This window comes from Chionomys nivalis, chromosome 14, assembly GCF_950005125.1.
Source record: "Chionomys nivalis chromosome 14, mChiNiv1.1, whole genome shotgun sequence".
Classification (NCBI taxonomy): Eukaryota; Metazoa; Chordata; class Mammalia; order Rodentia; family Cricetidae; genus Chionomys; species Chionomys nivalis.
Window position 1 is genome coordinate 31019880 of NC_080099.1, and position 26359 is coordinate 31046238.

Below are 26359 nucleotides of genomic sequence, written 5' to 3' on the forward strand. Positions count from 1 at the left end.
TCTTTGTCAATCATGACTACATTTGACCTACTTTTAGTTTGAAATAGAAACAGAGGCAACAATAAAATATTTGAAGATAATTTTATGAGTTAAAAAAAGAAAAAAAATACCTGACACATATGACTGAAACACAGATACCATCCTTTGACTTTCTAGCCCAGACTGGCCTTGAACTTGCAATGATCCACTTATTACAGCTTTTCCAAGTGCTGGGATTACAGGCATGATTGCATGCTCAACCTGTCCTGACTCTTAAACTGGGCATTTATAATATTCTCTTCTTTACCTTAAATGACCAAGATAACTGTTCCCTGATTTATGGTTGTTTTATAAGCCAATTTATAAACTCATTTAGCTATTCAATGTAAGAACTTGGCATTTCCTATCAGTTAAAACATTTAAGGAATGACAGTAGTAACTATATATATTTAGAAGTATTTCTTCTTATTAAAAAGATCCCTAACATGTTTACTCAAATAATTTATTACTAATATTTCACAAGTAATATCATTTTATTATTATAATCACAAAATCATAATTTCTGTACAGGAATGTATAAGTGAACATTAATCAATGCATTTGCTAATTTGCTTCACAATGAGGGTAAACATAATACAGAAGATAAAAGAAAAAAGATTGTAAAATTTTCTGGCCTTGCGGTGCACTTATTAGTGCAATTATTTAAGACACAATAGTGTTCAATTCAGCAAAAAACTGCAGAATGTCATGCCACAGTCCACTGAATTCAAAGAGGGTCAGGACATGCAGCTGGTGATAAAATGTCAGCCCATATGTCTTTATATATAAAAAAACCACATGTAATTCATAAAATATATAGTGGTTTATTTAGATGGTTTCTAGATGATCTCACTGAGGAATCCAATGTCTCCTTAACAGGGATAACGTTATCGCTAGGCAATGGCTTTAGCTTCAGGTAGGAATGCCTCCCAGTACTTTATTAGCTGTGGGCGATAATAAAAAGATAATTTCATTATATTTTTATTTTAGTGCATATATTCTTTTTTAAAAATATATACATAAACAGCTAACTCTAATTTAGTCTTTTTAATTTATATATGTATATAACTGTATGTACTAATGGGATCACCTGTTCTTACTTGTTTGGGAAGGGGTCTCACTGTTAGCTCAAGTTGGCCTTAAGCTTCAGGTTTTCATGCCTCAGCCACCCCAGTACTGGGATTATGGGTGCAGAACCACACCTCGCCTGTGTGTGGGTTTTGCTGTGTTTTTAAATGGCCTGTCTGAAAGAGGACAGGCTCTCTCTCTCTCTCTCTCTCTCTCTCTCTCTCTCTCTCTCTCTCTTCTGTGTAGAACTGTCTGGCCCTGGTTTTGTGGCAGTCCTTCTGCCTGTGCCTCACTGTGCTGGATTATGGGTGTTCATCACGAAGCCTGACTACATATGGTTCTTAAATAGATCATTTCCTCACCAAATGTCTTATCAACAGAATTAATAGAATAAATAACCTATTTAAACATTACTCCTAGGTAATTACAGATTCCACTGTAAACAACATAATATCTATTTTTATACTTCTTAGATATATGCAAAATTATATAGAAACATACTATTATGAGTTAAAAACTGACCATCTCCAACATAAAGCAATGACATACCCTAATTTCTAGGATATACACATTTTATATTATTGCTAGTTAAGAGGATAAGAATAAAGGAAGAAAAAAAGTCAATATTGAGTAACAAAGGAAAACAGGGACTGGAAAACAGACTGACTATATACTAAAAAGTTAAATTAAAACAACTTCTTTGGAAATAAGTTTATCTGACTTAGGCTGTTTGCTTGTTTTTGGTTTGGTTGGTTTTAGGTTTTTGTTATTGTTGTTTGGTTTTTGATTTTTTGAAGACAGGGTTTCTTTGTGTAGGCCTGGCAATCCTTAGAGATAGATCCACCTGCCTCTGCCCCTAGAGTGCTGGGATTAAAGGGGTGTGCCACCACTACCCGGAAGTTCCATTTTTAAAAATCTAACTTTATTAGCTCATATTAGCTCATTTGAAAGTTATGTTATGTAGTCCAGGTTAGCCTGAAACTCACTATGCAGACCAGGCTCTCCCGAGGGTGCTGGGGTCACAGGTTTGCACCACTGGGCCTGGCTTGAATTTGAAGACATACTATATTATATGGATAGGTTTCTATTTCTGAACATTTTAAAACTAAATGGAAGAATTATTCCTATTAAAGACACTAAATTAATTGATTTGTATATGCAAGACTTTCATAGACTTTATTTAATGTATCATGAAAGCTCATAGTCCTAGGTAAGGAAACAAATGCCAGTTGTAGCAATCAAGTACCAAAAATAAGACAAAATTATCGAAACACTACAATGAAAAATCTTTTAAAAATTAGTTTTCCATCTAAGTTTCTATCTGTTGTAGAGGAGAAAGATGTTTTAGGGGTGCTTACTGCAGCTGTCAAGCTGATAAGGAGAGGAAACCAGGGCTATAAAGTCAGAGGCCATGGTGCGCCCTTACAGCCTCAGCAGTAGGCAGGCTGAGGCACAAGGAGAGCAATTTCTGGACTACCCTGAGGTATATACACAGACTGTCTCAAAGATAAGGGAAAAGCTATTACGTGATTTCATGCATAAGTGTTTGGTACCACATATGCATTTGGCATTCTGGGAGGCTAGAAGAGGGTGTTGGATCCACTGGAACTGGATGTGACTGCTATGTGGATGCTTTCTCTGTATGAGCAGGAAGTGTTCTTAACCGCTGATCTATCTCTCCAGGCCCTCTGACTTTTTAGGGCTTAATTGTGGGAATAGTATATCTCTGTGTATTATTCAGTAGAGGCAAACAGACCTAAAGTAGTTTCCAATTACTTTAGCATTTTTCCCCTTCGTTGTCCTACCTTTCTTTAATCTACCTTTAATTTTTCTTCCATTTTAAAAGCCTATTAATCATCTTTAAAATAATCCTAGAAGAAACCCTAGAAGCTGTAAAGAAAATGACCTTACCTGCTGCTGTGTTTGTACTAATGACTCCAAGTACTTGATGATAACAGATTTAAAATCTTTCACTCTTTCTTTCTGTTAAAGTACAATACATTAAAAAAAAAAGTACAATACATTAAAAAAGGATATTAGTAGGAAATTAAATCTAATTTTACCACAGAGCTACAGAAAAATTAAGGAAAGTACAGAATTATGATACATGCCTCAAATCTTCCCACTTCTTTTCGAATTGTTTTAGAGATCTGCTCAAAATCTCTCTCTCCTTGTTGTACTTTCGCCTCCCACTAATGAAAACAAACAAGAGAAAGAAATGCTTATTTTTGCCTGAAAAAAAAATACTGTACTGTCATGATTACTCATTTAATTTAACCAAAATGCCTAAAAGACCCAAGAAATCTCAATATTGGAAATCCAGTCTAACACAATTAGTGGTGTATCTAGAAGTTGAGGACACAACTCAATGGATGAAGCACTTGCTGTGCAAACATGATCATCAGAATTAGATCTCTAGTACCCATGTAGATGCTGGATGGGCATGGCAGTTTGCCTGTAATCCCAGCACCCTGCAAGCAGAGACAGAAAGATCCCTGAGGAAAGCTGACTAGCTAAGCAAAATCAGCAAGTTCTGGATTCAAGTGAAACAGTGTGCCTCAAAACATAAGGTGGAGAATGATGGAATAAAATACCCAAACATGATACTCTAGCCTCCACATGCATGCACACACATGTATATACATGCACATACGCATATGCCCACACACATTACATATGCATACATGCACACCCCATACACACACAAAAATGGTGCATTTCACCTCCTAGTGGTAGAGATACGTATCAGATTAGAATACTTAGTTAATGAACTATAATGTCCTGCCAGGTATGGTAGCTCCTGCCTGTAATTCTAACATTGAGAAAAAGAACTGTGAATTCCAAACTAGCCTAAGGTTAGATCCCACCTAACATGGTTAGATCCCATCTCAAAACCAACAAATAAAAGAACCACCTTACCAATGCCCATTAGATACACCTGGAGGGATTTTGAGTATAGAGTTCACTATCAAATAAATTAAAAGGCCTGAAGTTCAATTTTTACACATTTCAAAATATACCAACAATATTAATTTCAATAATACATGTTTATCACAATTCATATGGTCATGGAAATACTTCAACATATGGCAAACACTTTAAAATAATTTGTAATGGTAAAATGACTACTTTTTTAAAGAGTGGAACTATTTATTGTCTACTGTAGACTCATCAATAATCATTAAATTCAGTATGGAAACAACAGAATATGACTAGTGACTAATGAAACAGCTAAAATAAAGATTTAAGCAATGAAATGGTATTTTCCCACTATGTAACCAAAACACTGGTCCATACTCTGCAAAGAGCAGATGTACTTATTTGTAGTAATATAAAGGTTGTCCTACCTCTTCAATTTCCTTATTGAAGCATGGCAAAAAAAGTGTATAAATTATAATAAACTTATACAGATTTGTTAAAATACCATATATAATACATATATATGGGGATAATATTGCCCAGAGAACTAAATGTGGGTAGGTCTACCTTTAAAACGATTTTAGACACAAATGAGTAACCATCTGACAACAGAGCCATTTGAAAAGAGATGTACAAAATGCAAAGGTTAACTTTAGATGCTTCCTTTTGTGCTTTACTCATGTCAAAGTCATGTGAGGAAACAAAGGTTCTTGGAGATAAATACTTCTAACTAAATCACGTAATTCATAAACTATGGAGAAATAGCTAAGTGTTGAATGACTCAGAAAAAAATATGAAAAATTATGCATATATGAATGATAAAGAATCTGAGTAAAGAAAATATTAATTACCTCTCTTATTTCATTTTTAGCTTGTTGAATTTTATCTGGTTTGTTAGCAACCATCATTTTTGCCTCAGTTTCACGTTTTTTGAGCAAAGTAATTTGAGCATCTTCCCATTTCTGCCAGCATTTCATCCGATGGTCAAACACACCCTGTAAGTTGATGGCATAAGGCTATTAACAGTGTAAAAATACTCTCATTACAACATAAGTATAATAATATTAAATCTATAAAGCCAACTATTTAAGTATACAGACAATGAAAATATGCAAGCCAATAGCAATTTCACTAGCTTTTACGATTTTAAATGTGGCCTCCAATAAAATTAATATGAGTAAAAGAGTTGCATGATCTAAAAGAAAAAAAAAAGATGTTTTTAATGAAAAACTACTGATATACATTAGAAGTGTTCTATTGAACAATATGCGAAACATTTAAATGTTGGGGAAAAAAAGAAATTAAAAACATAAAATAGGCCAGACCTACCCCTGTAATCCCAGTACCATGAGACAGAGGCAGGAAGACTGTTGCTAAGTTTGAGACCAGCTTGGTTTATATGGTGAGTTCTAAGCAAGCCAGGGCTGGCTACATAGTGAGACAGTCTTACACACACACACACACACACACAGAGGGGAAACCCAAGTAACAGAAGTGAAGAGTGAAGTACAGATGTCATAGTTGACTCTAAGAGAAAAAAAAGCAAATATTAAAAGAGGCCTAACAAGACAGGGAAGAGGTGAGTCCTCTACATGGTGAAAAGGGCCAAAGAACACAGTCAGAAGGCAGAGCTAAATGAAGAAACTGACAAAGAGACTCTACCAGAGGAAGTCAACCAAAATCACCCTTATCTTCAAGGGTTCTGTCAGAGTAAGATCAAGATAATGAAGAAGTAAGTGAACTACAGCCACAGGAGAGCAGCTAGGGTATGAACAGAGACAGGAAAGGATGGGACAAGATGGAAAAACCTACTATGAATTTTCTTCTAGCTTGGTGTTGGAGGTATGTTAACATTATTTTAAATATTTACTAACTCAGCAAATGAACCAACTATTAACAAACTAGGTGAATAAAAAGGCACTATGCCAGAGATACTTCAATTCTAAAACATATTTTAATCAAGAAGCAGCATATAGCTGGGTGTTGTGGTTCATGCCTGTTATCCCAATAACTGGGAGGCAGAAGCTAAGAGAGTTATGAGTTCAAGCTCACAACAGTCTGCTACTCCAGTTCCCGGGGATCTAATACCCTCTAATGACTACATAGATACCAGGCAGCAGGCACACACCTAGTAAACATGAATATATATGAGCAAAACATTCATACACATAAAATAAAATAAATCTTAAAACCAGGCAGTGGTGGCACACGCCTTTAATCCCAGCACTGGGGAGGCAGAGGCAAGTGGATCTCTGTGAGTTCAAGGCCAGCCTGGTCTACAGAACTAGTGCCAGGACAGACTCCAAAGCTACAGAGAAACCCTGCCTCAGAAAGAAAAAAAAAAAAAAAAAATCAAAACAAAAAAATGAATAAAGTCAGCCGGGCGTTGGTGGCGCACGCCTTTAATCCCAGCACTCGGGAGGCAGAGGCAGGCGGATCTCTGTGAGTTCGAGGCCAGCCTGGTCTACAAAAGGAGTTCCAGGACAGGCTCCAGAGCTACAGAGAAACCCTGTCTCGAAAAAACCAAAAAAAAAAAAAAAAAAAAAAAAAAAAAAAAAAAAAAAAAGAATAAAGTGGCATATCTATGAATGTTAAGAACAGTATGCTCCTTTTTGAGAAGGGAAGGAGGGGTCTGGGAGATGTATTGACAAAAGGACAAAACAAGTAGGGATTGTAGGGATGGGGACAAAAATTAGCTTCATGTACATTCATAGCTAGTCTTTTATGAAGACACTCAAGAATCTTAAGAGATTAAAACTGCTGTTGGAGAAACTAGAGGTCTTGGCTGCGGAGAGGGAAATGTGTCCTTTTGGTTATCTGAATTGTCCTGTGAGTCTAACTCTGCCTATTACTAGCTCTTATGACTCTACCTCTTATGTTCAGACAGCTGACTGGCCAACGTTTCAGAAGATGCTGAAGAGCTTTATCTGCCTTCACAAAACCAGACCACAGCTCTGTAACTCTAATCTAACTTCAGCATTTCTCAATACACCTGTGATACATTAAGTGGACAGAATTAAGTGGATCTCTATGAGTTTGAGGCCAGCCTGGTCTACAAAGTGAGTTCCAGGACAGATCCCAAAGCTACAGAGAACCCCTTTCTCAAAAAAACAAAAATATAAAAAAGAATTTTTTTCATATAAATCTAGGTGCCCCTGGATTAAAAAGTTAAATAACTCTTTCCAAGCTCAGCAAATCTTTTGATGCCAATATTCTCTAGAGAATTTTGAAAAACATGAATATAACTAATTTCAAAGAATGCAGAAGTATAACAAAAGATTTCACGCATGGGAAGAGGTTTTTCTAAGGGTCAGCACAGGCAGGCCACCCTGCCACAGGGCCTTTCCCCAGGAAGCTCTACTCAGCATGCCCTCAAAGACACTGTCAATTTCCCTTTTTGATCCATAGGTTTTGTTCTTATGCATTTGTGTTTAGTGTTTTAAAGAGTTATTATTACTTCTGTACATGTTGTTTATGTGAAAGAGCACCCGATCCCCTGAAGCTGGATGTGAGCCAGGCAGCTGTGAGCCATCCAGTGGAGGTGCTAGGCACTGAATTCAGTTCCTCAGCAAGTGCTCTTAATTGAGAACCATTTCTCTAGCTCCTTATCTTTGTGTTTGTTTGTTTTAAATAGCAGCTCTCACATCTCTCTATAGACTATCAACAAATGAAACAGAAATGGGAATCACCATCGGATGGTGTATGCTTGTAATATGGGCAATTGGGAGGTCCTGTCACAAGGATCAGGAGTTCAAGGCCAGCCTTGGTCACACAATACAAATAAAGCACAATAAAAAGTTACCAGGTCTTGAAAACCAGGCCGAGATAATGTTAAAAATAAAAGCTGCCAGGCTGGAGAGATGACTCCGTGGGTAAGAGAGCCAGCTGCCCTTTCAGAGGACCCATGTTCAATTTCCAGCACCAGCATGGCAGCTCACAACTGTCTGTAACTCCAGTTCTAAGAGATCTGACACCTCCATAACATAAAATTAAATAAAAATAAATTTTAAAAAAGATAAAAATAGAAGCTACCTAATACAATAATGAATACACTAGAAACTTTAACAGTTCTAAACCAAAGAAAAACTCACCAGAAGCATAAAGAGAGTTATATAGAAGAGTATATAATTTTTGTCACCCCTACAAAAGCACCATTTGGAAATGTTGAATCCTCTAGAGACCAAAACCCTGTTCACAAAACATCAATAAATAGACAGTATGCCAGTGTTCTCTCCATGGATGAATACTAGTTTGCACAAGAAAGAATGGTCTCATTAGTTCTCTAAAATATTTGAATTTCAGGCTGATAGCTCAGTTTGAGAGTATAAATACTGAAGGCATTTGCAGAACACCAATTTCTAACTAGATTCCGTCTGCAACCACTCAGAAATAGGTTTCTTTAAAATGTGAGCTATGGTCTAATTTAGTCTCATTTCATCTATAAATAATTGGCTGTACATTTGAGTACATAGACAGAAAATCCTTTTATTGTCCAAATTCATGCTAAAAACCTCCTGAACCATTAAGACAATAATCACTACTACTTTTATGCTACTTCTCCCCCACCCCCTCACATACACACACACCAAGATAGCTCTGGCTTTGTAAACCAGACTGGCCTTGAACTCACACACACCAGTCTGTCTCTGATTAATGGCATCACCACCGCCTGGCATTTATCCTATTTCTAAATGCCTAGCAAACTTTACTAATGAAAATAGACCTGGCAGGCAGATCCAGTTACTTCTAGAAAGAGCAAATTAATGCAAATAGTTAAAATTTGAATAATTTGAATATGACTACGTAAATAAATGTATACTGTTTCCACTTCTTATTTGGCATTCCATAGACTTCTTATATTTTTGGTTGTGAGCCTAGCCTTTAATGGCTGGGCCATCTCTCCAGCTCTATTTTTTTTCAATGTTCAATGGTGTTTTGCCTTAATGTGTGTGTGAGGGTGTCAAAAACCTTGGAACTGGAGTTAAAGACAGTTGTAAACCATCTAAGTGCTGGGAATTGAACCCAGGTCCTCTGGAAGAGCAGCTAGTGCTCATAACTGCTGAGCCATCTGTCCAGTCACCCTTAGACTTCTTAAAAACTATTTTACTATCCATGCCATAAGAGAAGAAAATGTTAAATTACAAGTACTCATTTTGAACTTATTTTTTATGTAGTGGTACAGTATATTTGCACACTTAAATGTGTATCTAATAGAAAACCAACTGTCTGTGTGTGTATATGCACGCACACTCACCCGTCCCGTGTACTTGCACTTGCTGTGTGATATGGATTGGCCTAGAATTTACTAACCTGGCCCCAGGTATTACTACTACAGACAATTCAGACTGTGTCTAGTCTAAATTACTTCTAAAGCAAATGGCTTAAGCAAAAGAGTGTAAGAAAGCTTGTAGAATTGGGCTTACTTTCACTGCAGCAATGAGCCGAATGTAGTCACTAAGAAGTTCTGAGAACATGTAAAAGTCGGCAAAAGCTTGTTCTTGATGTAACTGGTCTATCTTTTCCTCAACCTCTGCAAGCTGAGACAAGGCTCTAGACAGGGCAGTGTGATCCTCAGAATTACCTAGCATGGCAGCACTCTTAGCAAAGGCAGCTGTGTTGGCTGAAAGTTCTGAAATTTAAAAAAAAAAAAAAAAAAGCATTTAGTATTTGTTAGTAAAATTATATTTATACCCATGAATTTAGTAATATTTAAATTAATGTGAAACAGTCAATAAGTGCTTCGGGTATAGATGCTAGCAGAAGCACCACTGCTGTATGGAGTCACAGCTGCAGAGCACCCACCCAGCATGAACAAGCCTGTGTTTACATCCAGATCCAGCATAGCCTCACAACCCTCGAAAAAAGAATCATAGCTTATGTTTTCAGATGGTGAACTGTGTCTAATTCTTGAGTTATTTTAATAACCTGCCTTCCCCTTTTGACCCCAAAGTGCTCATTTATTCTCTTCTGCATTCTGTTAAAGAGGTAAGTGTGTTTCTAATATAAGAAGCATGAAGATAAAAATTAAAGAGGCTGGAGAGAAGGCTCCAAGGTTAAGAGTTTAGACTGCTGTTCTGGAGAACCCAAGTTTGTAATCCCACACACTGGCACATACAAGTATATATCATTAAGAATAATACTTTTTTTAAAAGATCACAATTAAGCTATACTATATTCTTTGGCATTTAAACATTTGTCATTGCAAATAATGTCTCAGTTTTTTTTTTTTTTTTTTTTTTTTTTTTTTTTGGTTTTTCGAGACAGGGTTTCTCTGTGGTTTTTGGAGCCTGTCCTGGAACTAGCTCTTGTAGACTAGGCTGGTCTCGAACTCACAGAGATCCGCCTGCCTCTGCCTCCCAAGTGCTGGGATTAAAGGCGTGTGCCACCACTGCCCGGCTGATGTCTCAGTTTTTAATGAGAATCTTATCTATCAAGAAAGAAAAAAACAAAATAAACTTGTAAACACAATTCAATTTATATCAAATTAAGTCATTTTTTTGTTATTTGTTTTACAATGATGCTAACTTTTTTTTTTTCTGAGACAAAGGCTAGCCTGGAACTCATTATGGCCTCAAACACATAATTTCTCTAATCACAATTTCTAGATTTTTAATATAACCATTTTAAGCCTTTTCAAATGAAAAATTAGATGTTTAAAGGCCACTGACAATGACTAAGAATTACATTTTCTGAAAACTGTTATATTACTCTGTAGTTTCTTTTTAAAAAAATACAGTCCACTTCCTAAGAGATATATAATACAAACAGTAAAGCTACAATAAACTATTATATAGAAATAATTATCATACGGGGGCTGGAGAAATGGCTCAGCAGTTAAGAGGACTGGCTGCTCTTCCAGAGGACCCAGGTTCAATTCCCAGCACCCACATGGCAGGTCACAACTGTCTGTAACTCCAGTTCCAGGGGATCTGGCACCCTCACACAAATATACTTGCAGGCAAAACACCAATGTACATAAAATAAAAATAAATAAATCTTAGAAAAATATTTATCATACAAGTAATCTGCTACTTATTGAAATCCATTAAACACTGTCACATAGCAAATATTTTAGACAACCATTATGAAGAGTCTTGTACTGGGCAGTGGTGGTGGAGCACACACCTTTAACACCAGCACTCGGGAGGCAGAGGCAGGCAGATCTGTATGAGTTCGAGGCCAGCCTGGTCTACAAAGCGAGTTCTGGGATAGCCAAGACTGTTTCAATGAGAAGCCCTGCCTCGAAAAACAAAAAACAAAAAACAAACAAAAAAAATCTTGGACAGTAAAAATATCCCTACCTCTAAAGTCAAACAAACAAAACTTCAACCCCCTAAAAATTTGTGGGTTAAAAAAAACCCAAAATTTTTGTCTGTCTCTAGCCCAGGCTGGCCCTGAACTTCCCACTGAGAGGCTGGCCCTGAACTCCAGACTGCCTGGTTTATGTAGTTCTGGAGATCAAACCCAGGGCCTTCTGTATGTTCAACAAGCACTATGAAGTAGGGGACATCTCCAGTCCCTAAATACTATGGAAACATAAGCAAAATAATTCATAGAATTTTTCAAGAAATAGAGGCACAATATACTTTCTTTTTTTTTAAAAAAAATATTTATTTATTTATTATGTATACAATATTCTGTCTGTATGTATGCCCGAAGGCCACACAATATACTTTCAAGAAAATCTGTAAATACCAATTTTTAATTTTCCCCACCTTGGTTCAGAGAATTGAACACAAGGTCTCATGCATGCTAGACAAGCACTCTACCACCACTGAGCTATAATCTGAGTCCCATAAATTTTATAGAACTCATAAATTTATAAAATTTTATATATATATTTTATAAATCTGAGTTCTATAAATTTTAGAAACTCAAATTTATATTATAATCAGTTACTAATGAAACAATTTTATCTATTAAATTATAAATGTATCAAGAGTTAAATAAATAATAATTTGAAATTAAAAGTTTTATAAGCTTTTGATTTTTCTAATTTTAAACTAGAAGTTAGATCAAAATACAGCAGAAAATTTTAAATGATATTGAAACAAAATACTTTTTTCTGGTCTTGAGACAGTCTCACTATGTACTCTGGTCAAGCGTCACTATGTACCATGGCAGTCCTGCTTCAGTCTCCTAATGCACCACACCCAGCACAAACCACCGCTTTATCCTTCCCAGACTCACAGCTGAGTATTCACTTTAACAAGGCACACCGACCTTTTCTATGACAAACCAAGGCTTCAACACTAGCATGAAGTTTCCGAAGTTGCTGGTCAAGATTCTCAAATTGTTGTTGCTTTTCTTCAAACCACTAAGAAAAAAAAAGAAAAATGGAGCTAATTTAAGACGAATGAACCATTGTAAATTAGGTTACCAATAGCAAGCTACCTTTCTTGTTTTAGAACAGTAAATTAGCCGTATATAACCATGGTGGTCAAATGATGTAGCTGAGAACTGAACTCAATAAGCAAATTAATATCCTATTTTCTGCTTGTACAGCTTTAAAATGCAATTGTTGGGCTCATTAATTCATTTCATTATTCAAGTCGAAAAATCAGCTCTTACTGCATCCGATTCATTCATCTTGATTGTCATTTTGTTGACAGCGTCGGCAGCCTTGTTCACCATCCTCAATATTCCTGCTCCACTCAGAGCCTGTGTATTAACTGCTCTCGGCAGCTGGAATTGAATGACAAATAAGGGCAAACAAACCGGTTAAAAGCCTAGAGATTTAACTGGGCACAAAAGGGATCCCCCTCCCAAAATAAAGAAGAGAGAGAGAAGCAAAGAGAAAAGAGGCTGTATTTTCTTCACCCTCATACATTTCAATAGTGAGATCTAATTTCTCAAATGCACTACTTGTACATTCTCAAAGGAAAACTTAAAAAATAGACTTTCCATTGCTTTTCTTCTGCACGTTTACATTTAGATAGAACAAACGCTGTTTGTCAAAATACATTAAGAAATTGCCAGGCTCTAACACTGGCCACCTGTCTGCAAGCACAAACAAGCTGCTGGTGAGCAAAGGTGCTCTTGAGAAAAACCTCCCCATGCTGGTAGGGCTGAGCTTGTGAGTGTCTAGAAAATTCTGGGACTTAGCAAAGTTTTTTTAAAAATCTCAAGCAGTGACAGTAAAATTATGTATAACCTATTTAATTAAATGAAGTTTAAATTTTTCAAAAAGGATCTGATCATCATCCTCTGTCACTAAAGGAATTATTTGCTGGTGATTTAGTTAAGCAAAACCCAAAGTTCCAAAACACGGTCTCACTGTTTCCACTGAACGAATCATTTACTGAAGGGCTAATCTTGGATTAGTTATGACAATACCTAATTAGAAAGACAATTTAAATGAGAAATACCTCTGAGCTTTCCAAGAACTGCCTTAAGTCAGGATCCTGAAGCAAGGTGGGATGCTTCACTGTTCTCTGAAGATACCTATATTTAAGAGTAGAATTGATCCAGTTTTAGTGCAATTTTAAATTTGTGTTTCAACAAAAGAATTAAAAATATCCAGGTAAGCCGGGCGATGGTGGCGCACGCCTTTAATCCCAGCACTCGGGAGGCAGAGGCAGGCGGATCTCTGTGAGTTCGAGACCAGCCTGGTCTACAGAGCTAGTTCCAGGACAGGCTCCAAAGCCACAGAGAAACCCTGTCTCGAAAAAACCAAAAAAAAAAAAAAAAAAAAAAAAATCCAGGTAAAAGCTATCTTCAATGTATCTCTTATTAGTTTGCACTCCCTATTTATCTAGAATTTTACACAAATTGAATAGGGTGGTACACACCTTAATCCCAGCATTTGGGAGGCAGAGGCAGGTGAATCTCTGTGAGTCTGAGGCCAGACTGGTCTACAGAGTTCTAAACCAGCTAGATCTACATATAAGAACCTAAGTCAGAGAAAAGAACTTTAAAGAAGTAGAATAAAAAGGTTTTGTCCATTTTTTTTTTTTTTAAAATTTATGTGTATGTGTAAGTGCCTACATGTGCCACATATACGCCTGGTACCCATGGAGGCCAGAGCTGGACTCATGCAGTTGTGAGCCACCATGTGGGTAGTAGGAACAAACCCATGTCCTCTACAGGTTTTCTCTGTAGCCTGTCCTTGAACTTGTAATATTAAAATTTAGTCTTCATCAAATCAGAACCAAGGACCAAGGAGAACTGATACGGAGAAATTTGGGGCATTGTGATTCACACCTTTTATTCTAGCATTCTGGAGGCAAAAGCAAGTAGATCTCTGTGAGTTTGTGACCAGCCTGGTCTACATAGAGAGTTTCAGGACAACTGGGACTGTATCAATAAAAAGAAAAAGGAAGGAAGAGAGGGAGGGAGGGAGGGAGGGAGGGAGGGAGGGAGGGAGGGAGGGAGGGAGGGAGGGAAGGAGGAAGGAAGGAAGGAAGGAAGGAAGGAAGGAAGGAAGGAAGGAAGGAAGGAAGGAAGGAAGGAAGGAAGGAAGGAAGGAAGGAAGGAAGGAAGGGCAGGCTATATGTTAAGCTGGGAGTGAAAATATTCTAGTCTGCCATTAAAAAGATAAGTTTTAGGCCAGATATGGAAGTGCATGCCTTTGATCCTAGTACTGTAGGAGGCAGAGGCAAGCTGCACAGTGAGAACTTGTCTCAAAGAGGAAAGAAGAAAAGCAAGTCTTTAAATCTATAGGACATGTAAAGTTATATACTCTAAAGGGAGATATATTTATAATTAGTCCGTAATTACATAATGAATAAGCAAGATGTAACCTTGCTATCCATTAAAGTCAAAATCAAGTACAAAAAAATGAGAGGGCACACATATGCAGTTTTCACTGTTTAACAGTGCTTATACCAAATAATTATTCAAATAAAAAATTAACTTAGGGATGGTGAGATGGCTTAGTAATTATAAACAGTTGCTTTTCTTGGAGAAGATTCAGATGTGGTTCCCAGCTCCCACATGGTGGTTCACAACCATCTGTAACTCCAGTTTCAGGAGGTTCAACCCACTCTTCTAAACACCACAGGCACCAAGCTTGCATGTGGTATATATGTTTACAATGAGGCAAAGCACTCAAACACATCAAAATAAATCTAATTTTTAAAAATCAATTTATACAAATGACTGGGTCTGTGTAGCCCAGGACAGCCCAGTAAGTCCTTCTGCCAGTTTATTGAGTACTGGGATTGCAGGAGTGTACACCACACACAGCTTCCCCAGACATTCTATCAAGTCCTGCAAGTACAGCTTCCACATTTCCCTCTTATAACTACAGTTATTTTGTTAGTGCTCTTGGTGATTATGATATAATCCTAACATTTTCCTGCTCATAACGTGATACAGAAACAGGTGCAGTGCTGTTAGAATAATGAAGCATGGCAACAGTGGTCCTGTGACTTGGAATTACCTCTCCAGTGCCGCTCTTCGTTTTTCTACAAACTCAGTGGATGATGAGTCTTCTTTACCTACTTTGACCTTGGTCATACCTTTGAAAAAGTTGGAAGAAATTAAAACAGGCCATAATATCTTCATAATAAAAATATAATTTAATATACTTTAATAATATACAGTTAAGTATAATAATGTCCCTATGTTGGTAATTGGAATCTTATTTAAAGAGAAACCCATTTTGAAGAATTACATCTCATGATGTATTAATATCTCTAATGAATAAATATCTATGGCAGGAACATGTAAACAAAGTACAACATGACTTGTATTTATGGAATTTGAACTCATACAGTAAGTTTATAGAAAAGCTTACATAAAAATTTCATTATTTGTGGTATTTCACACTTTAAAAACACAATGGTATTAAAGATTATTTTCTCCCTAGACCTAGACTTGAACCCAAAGTCTTATGAATGCTAGACAAGAACGCTACTTCTGGCCTAGATCTCCAGCTTGATTCTTTTCCCTACATTTCTTTTTTAAAATGACTTCATTATTTACTTCTGTGTATGTGTGTATTTCATTATGTACACATGCATATAGGTGTTGCAGAGGCCAGATGAGGACATCAGATCCTCTGGAACTGAAGTTACATGCAGTCGTGAGATGCCTAACGTGGTCCTGAGAAGCAAACTCCAGCTCTTTACAGAAGTGGCAAGTACTTTTCTGAGTCGTCTCCTTAGGCCCCAGGCCTACATTTCAACACATAAAATGGGGAGTTTAAAAAAACTAAGTTAATTAATGTCAATAAAAGTCTTTATGGAATGATGAAATGTGTTAGATATAATTGATGAATTTGCTAAATGCTTTCCCTGCTTCAGAACTAGCATGTTTTCATTTGTCATGACCAGTTCTGCGTTTGCCTTTTTTTGTTTGGTTTTGTTTGTTTTCAAGACAGTGTTTCTCTGTGTAGCTCTGGCTGTCCTGGAACTCACTCTGTAGACCAGATTGGCCTCCAACTCACAGAGATCTGCCTGCTTCTGCCTCTGCCTCCTGAGTACTAGGATTATTAAAGGTGTGTGCCACCAACATTCGGCTTATTTTTGTCATTTTGTCTTTGTTTCATAGAGCCAAGGTCTCAACTGATCCTCTTGCCTAAGTCTCCCCAGTGCTGGTGTTATAAAATGCACATTTGTGCCTGACTGCTCCTTTCTAATAGAAAGAATCGTGTTTTTAATTCAACTGAAATCCTGCTAAAAGTGGTAAGTCATATGCTAAGGCAGTTTCCTTTCGGTGGCAGTTACAGCTTCCCAGAAAGCTACTCTTTGTACTCTGCCATCTCAGTAAAAGATATACTACTTTAAAAATCTACACACCTACACAAGTGTGGTAGCAGATGCCTATAATCCCAGCACTTGAGAGAACGAGGTAATTGGACTGTGAATTTCAGGCTAGTATGGGCTACACACTCTGTCTCAAAATAAAGAAAAAAAAAAGGGGGGGAGGGAGGGAAGGAGGGTGGGAGGAAGCGAGAAAGCAAGCAAGCAAGCAAGCTGGGCATGATGGTCCACATCTATAATTTGAACACTTGGGAAGTATAGGAAGATCAGGAGCTCAATCCATTTTAAATGTATTTGACACTTCTGAAACAATAGGGTTTTGTTTGTTTGTTTGTTTTATAAAGAAAATTTGGTCCATGGGAGAAATTTGGTAGTATTGTGCACCTAGCATGCTGAAGTCCCTGAGCTCAGTCCCCATCACAAAACAAATAATCCAAGGGTGGGGGCAGTTTTTAATCCCAGCACTTCAGAGGCAGAGGCAGGAGGATTTGTGGATTTGAGACCAGCCTGGTCTACAGAGTTCTAAGATAACTGGGGCTACACAGTGAGAACTTATCTTGAAAAAAACCCTAACCCAGAAAGTTTTGTATTTAAGGATCAAGAAAAAGATACAACAAATAACAAATTCATTTGAAGGCATCAAGTTTCAAAAATATAAATTATAAAAATGATTTTTCAAGCCAAACATTTAATAAAACTAATGATCAGCAAAATTCATTTTAAATATATTTCAGAGTAATAATGTTGAATGCAAAGAAAATTAAAATGGGGGTCATTAAAAATATAGGACTTAAACAGACTGATAATAACCTACAAATTTTAAGATATAAATTTTTTTGTATCTTAAACAAAATTGATTTGTTTGTTGAGACTGTGTAGCTTTGGAGCCTGTCCTGGAACTCGTTCTGTAGTCCAGGCTGGCCTTGAACTCACTGAGATCAGTCTGCCTTTGCCTCTACCTCCCAAGTGTTGGGATTAAAGGTATGTATCACCACTCAGCCAAGACTTAAGTCTTAAAAGTGGAATAATGGGGGCCAGAGAGATGGCTCAGTATATGAAATGAAGATGCTTGCTGCTAAACCTGACTAGTTTGAGTTCAATCCCAGGGATCCACACAGAAGGAGAGAACCAACTTCCATAAACTGTCCTGACCTCCATATGCATATGGTGGCAAGAGTGACACCTCAACACACACAGTAAGTACAGTAGCAAAAAATTATAGTAAACATAATGAAGGCTTTCTGCTTCTTTTAAAAATTTTGTATTTTGTTAACTAAGCCCTTACTAGTGATTATAGTAGAATTTTTTTTTTTTGTTTTATTTCAGGCAGACTCTCATTAAACCTGGCTGGGAACTCAAGAAACTAAGATGAATTTAAATAGCTTTTATATGAGAAAGGTTAAATTGAAGTTCTCTTTGGACAATACATAGCTGAGCACCAAATAGCACCTAGCTCTTAGACAAAAACACTAACATCTTAACAGCATTAAGTATCACTAGAAAAGGACTCATAAAATTGGTATTCTAACGACCCTAGAAAGTTATCTTCTAACCTCCTTCAATTTCAATTTCAACCAAATATTCAACAACCAGGTATTTATATGCTATAAACCAAAATTTCAAGCTACACATACTTCAAGAATACACAGGAAGCCAGGCGGTGGTGGCACATGCCTTTAATCCCAGCACTCTGGAGGCAGAGGCAGGTGGATCTCTGTGAGTTCGAGGCCAGCCTGGTCTACAAGAGCTAGTTCCAGGACAGGCTCCAAAGCTACAGAGAAACCCTGTCTTGAAAAACAAAAAACAAAACAAAACAAAAGAATACACAGGAACATCACAGCACATATAAACCTGCACCTCTAGACAGGAGCCCTGATTGGGGATGATTAAGGGATAAATAAACCAGAACAACTAAAATTGAATTAGGACAGTAAAAAGAAATGTTCTGACTTATGCTTACCTACTATACTCTTTTCTGGAGCTGGTGGCACAATGTAACCAACGTGTAAATATTTGCTTGCTAATTTGCTATGCAAACCAAGAAAGTCACTGAATCTTCTTTTGACTGAAAATTCACTCTTACTGAACATGGAAAGGGAAGTCTACAAATGAAGAACAGGTATTTCACATTGTTAACAGAAAGCGATCATTTACAAATTAATGCCGCACATTGACTACAAGAACAGTCTGCTCTATTTTGCAAACGAATACAGAATACGTAGTATGGCTTAAAGACAACAACAATAACTAAACTAAAATTTAGGGCTCAAGACAGAGGTTTTTTTTATGGCATCAGCTGATTCTTTTGGCTCCAACTTCACTCAAGCACACAAGTATAAACCCTAACTAGCATAAAGACCTAGAAGTCACAGTATTTTCTACTTGCTTATTTATTTATTATGTATACAGTGTTTTGCCTGTATATATAGGAAGAGTGCACCAGACCTCATTAAAGATGGTTGTGAGCCACCATGTGGTTGCTGGGAATTGAACTCAGGATCTCTGGAAGAACAGCCAGTGCTCTTAACCACTGAGCCATCTCTCCAGCCCAAGACATAGTTTTTTAAAAGTAATATAAGAGGTTAGAAAACACTTGCTTTATTATTTTAAGTTTGACCTATAACACCTTCTCTATCGTACTTTAGCTAATGATTTTCCCCATTCTGGTTTTGAGACAGGTTTATACAGCACCTAGGCTAGCTTTGAACTCACGATGAATAGGCTACTGATTCTTCAATATTTCCCCGTGGCCAAGACCATTTGTGTGGAGGCAGCGCCACGTAAATCTCACTGAATTTTCCCTGTTAGAGTAAGAGTCCCATAAGGACAGCACTTTCCTCTACTGTTTACTGCTATCTGCAAGTGCTTGCAGCAGAGCCTGAAACATAGTATTTGTTTCATCAACTAACAAAACTTATCCCACCTCAAACTATAAAGTTCCTATATCATAAATAAATATCTTCCTCACGCCTTATACTCAAACATTATTGATTGTCCCACCTACATAATTAAAAAACATTTACTTTGATTACTTTCAAAATTGTTTCTCAGTATTAGGTATCAGTGCCCTTCCCTGTTGCAGCTGTTTGTGTGTCTCAAGCTGGCTTAGCACTCACTATGAACTTCTCTCTGCTCCTCCTGCCCCTACCTACCTCCTGAGTACTGAAATCACAGGTGTTCACCACTTCCCTGTTTTTTCTGTATATTGGTGAATGAACCCAGGGCTTCATGCACTCTAACTGAGCTACACCCTCAGTATAAAGCTAAGATCATTAGGACAGACTTGCTTTCTGTTTCAAGACTTAACCCTTTAATAACTGTGGTGATCTTTAACTGGAAATCTTTTTTTTGTTTTTGTTTTTCGAGACAGGGCTTCTCTGTAGCTTTGGTGCCCGTCCCAGAACTAGCTCTTATAGACCAGGCTGGCCTCGAACTCCCAGAGATTCGCCTGCCTCTGCCTCCCGAGTGCTGGGATTAAAGGCGTGCGCCACCACCACCCAGCTTTAACTGGAAATCTTGACCTGATTCCTCCCCCCCCCTTTTTTTTTTTGGTTTTTTTAAGACAGGGGACAGGGTTTCTCTGTGTACTTCTGACTGTGTTGGAACTAGCTCTTGAAGACCAGATTGGCCTCAAACTCACAAAGATCCACCTGCCTCTGCCTCTGCCTCCCAGGTGCTGGGATTAAAGGTGCGCACCACCACCGCCCAGCTGGATCCTCCAATTCACACTGAGTTAAGACAGAGCTGTCCTAACAAAAATCTCATAGTGCCATGCTCTTGTCTGAGCCTCTCTAACAGCTCTCCTATATGCTAAGGATGAAATACTCAAAATCCACAAGGTGAACTCAGTCAGAGTCACTTACAGACGAGACTCTAGAAAGCAAAATGCCTCAACTCTGGGCTTTTACACAGCAGATCTTTTTGTCTGGAAGCAGCATCCTGCTTCTTCCCATTCCTACTCAGCATTCTCTCATCTCTGTCTCACCTTAGAACTACTTTGCTCGGCTGGGCAGTGGTGGCGCACGCCTTTAATCCCAGCACTCAGGAGGCAGAGGCAGGCGGATCTCTGTGAGTTCGAGACCAGCCTGGTCTACAAGAGCTAGTTCCAGGACAGGCTCCAAAAAAAACCACAGAGAAACCCTGTCTCGAAAAACAAACAAACAAACAAACAAAAAAGAACTACTTTGCTCATGCCTAACCTCCCGGTCTATATTAAGTAACTGCATATGCTCCTCCTTACATTCACATCCTCTCTACTATACAGAGAGGGCCAACATTTCATTGAAGAAAAAGCTCACCTTTGTGGTTACTCTATATGCCATGTAAGCATTCATGCCATCACCTATAAAGAAAAAGCCAAAGAATATTATTACAATTCAAATGCTGGGCTGGAGGAGGTAAAAGGTAGACTGCTTGCCTACTGTGTGTAAGACCCTGGGTTTAATTCTTAGTACCACCAAAATAAATTAATTGAGTTAAATGCTTTAAAATAAAATCCACAAAAAAAATTTAAAAGAAAAAACACTGTAACCATATACTTAAGTGGAAAACTACAGGATCTAACAAGCTAATCAAAACAAGTACAAAAAATAATAACTCACCAACTTTTTCTGGATCTGACACACCAATTTCTATATCAAAAATATCTCCATTTGCTTCTTCTTCAATCTATAAAAGCATATTTTCGTGTTAAAAAAATTCCATTTCTCGAAGGTAACCAGCAGCTGTCTAACTGGATGCATGGCCCTGTCAACAGGAGGGAAGTTATGCCTAGTACTGCAGTTCTGGCCAGCTATCTGTGTCAGAGGTCCTGTGCCCTAACAAGAGCCTACTTAGCCTACTTCTGTCATTTCTCTAAACCAATAAATTTCTAATTATATTCTAAATACTTATCCTTACGCCCACAAATAGGTGTAACTTTTACCCATCAGCAAAGAAACTTCTTTTTTTGCAAAAGTCAGAGACTATTATAGAGACCCACAGCTAATCAACATATAGAGAATGAGAGACCACCACATGCCCAACTTATAGAGCCCAACATAACTCCTACATCCAAGTCTCAGGGAAAATCATGAAAGGGGCAGAAAGATTGTAAGAGCCAGATGACCAGCAAGCCCACTGCTGGATATTGTCTTTTAGGCATAACAGTAAAGCTACACCCATGAGACCTCAGAAATATGGTTGCCTCAACAAGACCTGCATGTGATAACACCAACTGATATGCCAATGTGTAGATGGGAGAAATTTCACAAGCTCCTACCCATAGGCTGCCCAGAGAGGGAAAATCTGTTTTTTTCTAGGGATGACCTCACTAATGGATGATCTAATACCCAGTGGACAGTCATAAAATACAGTACTCATGTATGAAATTTTCAAAATATACAAAATTTTAAAATTCCAACTTCTATTACTGTCACGACACCAACAGCTAGTTTTTACTAGTTATGTTACTGGAGTCATATCACAATAGTTTCAAAACAACAGAAGCTCTCATATGCTGACTCAAGCAAACACAACTCTAAAATAAGAAAGATCATTTGGAGAACAGGAATTTTTGTCTTAACTCAACAGATGTATAGAAAAAAATGACAGAAAACTTTTTAAAAAGAAAAAAAGAAATGTGATTTTCTAAATATTGTGGATTTTGTGCTGTTGTTATTGTTGTTCATTATGGAATCTCTTATTCCTCTTGCCTCTACCTCTTGTGTGCTAGGATTATAGGTGTGCTCCACCGTACCCAGCTAATAAATAGAATCTTTAGATTTAGATACATGCTTATTACCTTACTTTTATTTAGCTTCCCTCCCGCACAGCTTGGCTACTCTAGCTAGCTATCTTACTCCCTCTCTAATACTGGGATTGCAGGACAGCTGTCCATGTCCACTTGGCATTTATGTCCATCAGGGTATCTGAACCACACACGTATTATCTAAGTCATAACCCCAGTCCCAGCCCCTGCCCCGTAATTTCCAATTCTGAATAATTAAAAAGAACCCATTACTTGTACCAATAGTAATTTACATACTTACAGAAATTATATCTAAAACCAACTTTAACACAATGCTTTCTGTAATAATCTAATAAAAAACATATTTTTTCTAAGACAATAAAAGCCCTGTAAAACTCATTTTCAAAATCAACAAGTGGGAAAAAAAAAATAACTTGACTGGACCACAGAGACGTCTTTTTGAAGGCAATTCAAAAACAAGCATTTGGGGGCTGGAGAAATGGCTCAGCAGTTAAGAGCATGGGCAGTTTGTACAGAGGAACCAGGCTCAATTCCTATCACCACATGGTGTCTCACAACTGTCTGTAACTCCAGCTCCAGGGGACCCGACACCTTTACACAAACATATATGCAGGCAAAACATCAATGCACTTAAAATAACAATAAGTAAATTTTAAAAATTACAAACAAAAGAATTTCAGCTGGGCCCAAGGTGGTCCAAACCTTTGATCCCAGGACTCAGGGGCAGGTGAATCCCTCAGTTCAAGGTCAGTCTGGTTTGTCGAAAAACAAAACAAAAAACCAACCAAACAAACAAACCCCAAGCATTTCAGGAGGAGTTTGTAGAAAGGTCAGCTAGGAGTATAACTCAGAGGGACTGTGCCTGCCTAGCATAAGCAAGGCCTGGATTCTATCCACAGCACTGAACAAAAGCGCAAAACAAAAGACAATAAATCTCAGAGTCTTAAACCTCCAAAATGTCAAGGCAATATTAATAATATAAAGCTATAACAAAAGCATATTTTCCTAACTTTCTTTTCAAAGTCACTTTTCTATAGAGAGCTAATCTTCTCTACATGGACACTGAAGTTAGAAAAATTATTAACTATTAAGTGCACAGTTCAATAAACTCTCACAAAATGAACTCATCTTTATAACCAGAACCCAAATGAGAAACGCAGGCAATGAGTATAACCCTAAGACCCCCTTACAGTTTGCCTCCCAGTCCCAACCACGTCACCCTGCCAACTCAGCTGCCACCCTGGTATCTGACGTTGTGTATACTGTTCACTAATTTTATCCGTGTTTAATGTTCATATCATGGACTCATACAATGTGAGTACTTATTTATTTATTTATATCTTACTACTTTCCCTTTGTATTATTTTGGAGGTTATTCACATTTGTATATAGCCATTATTTAATTATGATTACATTGGTTACAAATTTCTAGTTGAATAATTTTAAATAATTATATTTAAAATAACCTTCACACCAGGTCTTTTTTCTTTTCCAAATGTGTCATTTCTTAATAATTCTATCCTTTATAAAGTAAAAGGATTGTTAGGGCATGAGAAAGCAACTTTAATTGATCTGTACCTCTTTCTTTTAAAACTAAAAGTTTGAGTCATTTCAAAAGTAAAGATAAAGGCTTGGGCCGAGCATACAGTTCAGAGGTAAAACAGTTGCCTATCATGCAAGAGCCCCTGGGTCCAATCCTCAGTGCTGTAAAAATAAAGAGATGCTAGCTAGCAATCTTAAGTATTAACAGTATTCACTACATGCTCTGTCAAAGAAAATTACTCATAACCCACTTTAAGTATTTTTACCCAGCACCTGTTCAACACAGAAACCCTCAGAGGCATACACTATTAGCATAAGACCACAATGTTCAACACACCAATTTACTCATCAGTCTTTTTTTTTCTTTTGTAGTTGTGGAGATAAAATAAAATCTAGGGTCCTGGACATATGAGGCACTCTACCACTGAGGTACATTCCAGCCTCAAACTCTTTGATTTTAGAAGGTTAAGTGATAGGGTTTGGGGAAGCTAAGACAGGAGCATGGCTGTGAAAGCCAGTAGGGATACTATGAGTCCCAGGCTAGCATGAGCTACCAACCTTTTCAAAATCAAATCAGGGTGGTAGTGGTCCACGCCTTTAATCCAACACTCGGAAGGTAGAGGTAAGAGGAGGATCTCAGTGAGCGCTCTCGCTCTCTCTCGCGCTCTCTCTCTCTCTCTCTCTCTCTCTCTCTCTCTCTCTCTCTCTCTCTCTCTCTCTCTCTCTCTGTGTGTGTGTGTGTTTTGTATATGTGTTTTAACACCAGGGCTCACTATCCAACCCTAGCTGGGTTAGAACTGAATTGTAGAGTCAGGCTAGCTTCTAACAGGGAGCTTCCTGCCTCTGCCTCCCAAGTACTGGGATTATAGACATGCACCACCACACCTTTCTTCTTAGTATAGTTTTTCCATCTAAAATGTCTGAAAGGCTTCGATTAAGAATAAATTAACAGGAGAGAAGTACTGCGTAAGAAATATACATGTATTCTTTCCATATTAACCTAGAATTATAAACATCTCTCCATACCTCTTCCCTGGATCTATCAAAGATCACTGGAGCAGAAATGCTCTTGGATTCGATTCTAGGAGCAATGAGTGCAGTAGGCGTGACAGGGGTGACTGCAGGAGAAGGCTCGGAGGAGAGGATGGGCTCTCTTTCTGGACTGTCCAAAGAAACTTCTTCTGTGGCTTCTAGACATAAATTAAACAAGTTAATCAAAGAAATTACAGCATATAGCAGTTCAAGAAATATGAAAAACATACCTACAAATAAGTCTCAAAAGTACCATGATTTTTAAGTTATCACTACAAGGGACTTTATGCAACTAATTATTTAGTTGTTTATGAAAACTTTACAATAATCAGGAACTATGTTGATTTTGTGAAGAACTGTATTAAGTCAGCTTAATTATCTTTACTAGGAGAAACACAATCTCATCTTTCATTTCCACATTCATTTGTGTTTGGATTGTAATACATCTTACATGTAGTAACTTACCTTTCTATTATTTTATTCAGGCTAATGATTATTGCATACATATGAAAACAAATTTTATGGAAGAAGACTACCTTTGGACTTAAAATTCTGTTATGGAAAAACCTACCAAGTTAGTAATCTAAAGCAATTAATTGCCAAAGATTACTGAGTATTAGTTAGATATACAAATATGACACAAACCAAAGAGGTGTTTAGGTTTTAATTTTAAATGCTCATTCACTTGAAATATCTAAAATTAAATATATTTAAAGTCAAACCACAACAATAAACTGAAGTCTACAGACTATGTAATACTGTGCTAAAAGCAATGAAGAAACACAAAGAAATGAAAAAAAAAAATCATACCTGCCCTCAGGGAGTTTATAATCTAGTTGAGAAAACAAGACATGTGGAATGTTAAATAATAATAAAAGACTTAAAAGAATAACAAAGAATGTTATAAGACATTCAATTACTATATGAATGGTAGGATAAACACTATAATTTGAGTAGACACAGGAGTCAATACTTCAGAGTGAAGAAAATCAGAAATAGTCTCTGACTCTGATTTGAGATAGTTTAAATAGTAACAGGAAGAAGTTGGAAAAAATCCATGCAAATGAAATAACAGCATAAGTTTAAGAAAAAAAAAGGCCAGGACAGTGGCTTTTAATCAGTGAGTCTAAGACAAAACAGTCCTTTGGGTTATAGAATTGATATCAAGAAGATGAAATTATAGGCAAATAAGGGATCAGACCAATGGTTTTCAGTCTACAGTTTCTGGATTCTTGTAGTTTGGGTAAAGCAGTAATTGTGGTCAGTGACCCATTGGAAGCAGTCGGCTTGAAATTACACAGCTGGACATGCTATCAATTATTTG

The 26359-nt window shown here is 37.3% G+C and overlaps 1 protein-coding gene across 1 annotated transcript in view; it reads right to left on the reverse strand.

Moving 5' to 3' along the window:
- Positions 1-493: 493 nt before the first annotated feature.
- Positions 494-26359, reverse strand: part of Snx2 (sorting nexin 2) — a 41881-nt gene continuing 16015 nt past the window's right edge. The window contains exons 3-15 of the mRNA XM_057788686.1: positions 25030-25193; positions 21314-21380; positions 21011-21054; positions 18673-18814; positions 15389-15467; positions 13374-13449; positions 12577-12690; positions 12229-12322; positions 9429-9634; positions 4857-5000; positions 3198-3278; positions 2998-3069; positions 494-962 (exon numbers count right to left, since the gene is read on the reverse strand). Of these exons, the coding sequence (XP_057644669.1) occupies positions 912-962; positions 2998-3069; positions 3198-3278; positions 4857-5000; positions 9429-9634; positions 12229-12322; positions 12577-12690; positions 13374-13449; positions 15389-15467; positions 18673-18814; positions 21011-21054; positions 21314-21380; positions 25030-25193 (1334 nt within the window). The 3' untranslated portion in view covers positions 494-911. The remainder of the gene's footprint in view (positions 963-2997; positions 3070-3197; positions 3279-4856; positions 5001-9428; positions 9635-12228; positions 12323-12576; positions 12691-13373; positions 13450-15388; positions 15468-18672; positions 18815-21010; positions 21055-21313; positions 21381-25029; positions 25194-26359) is intronic.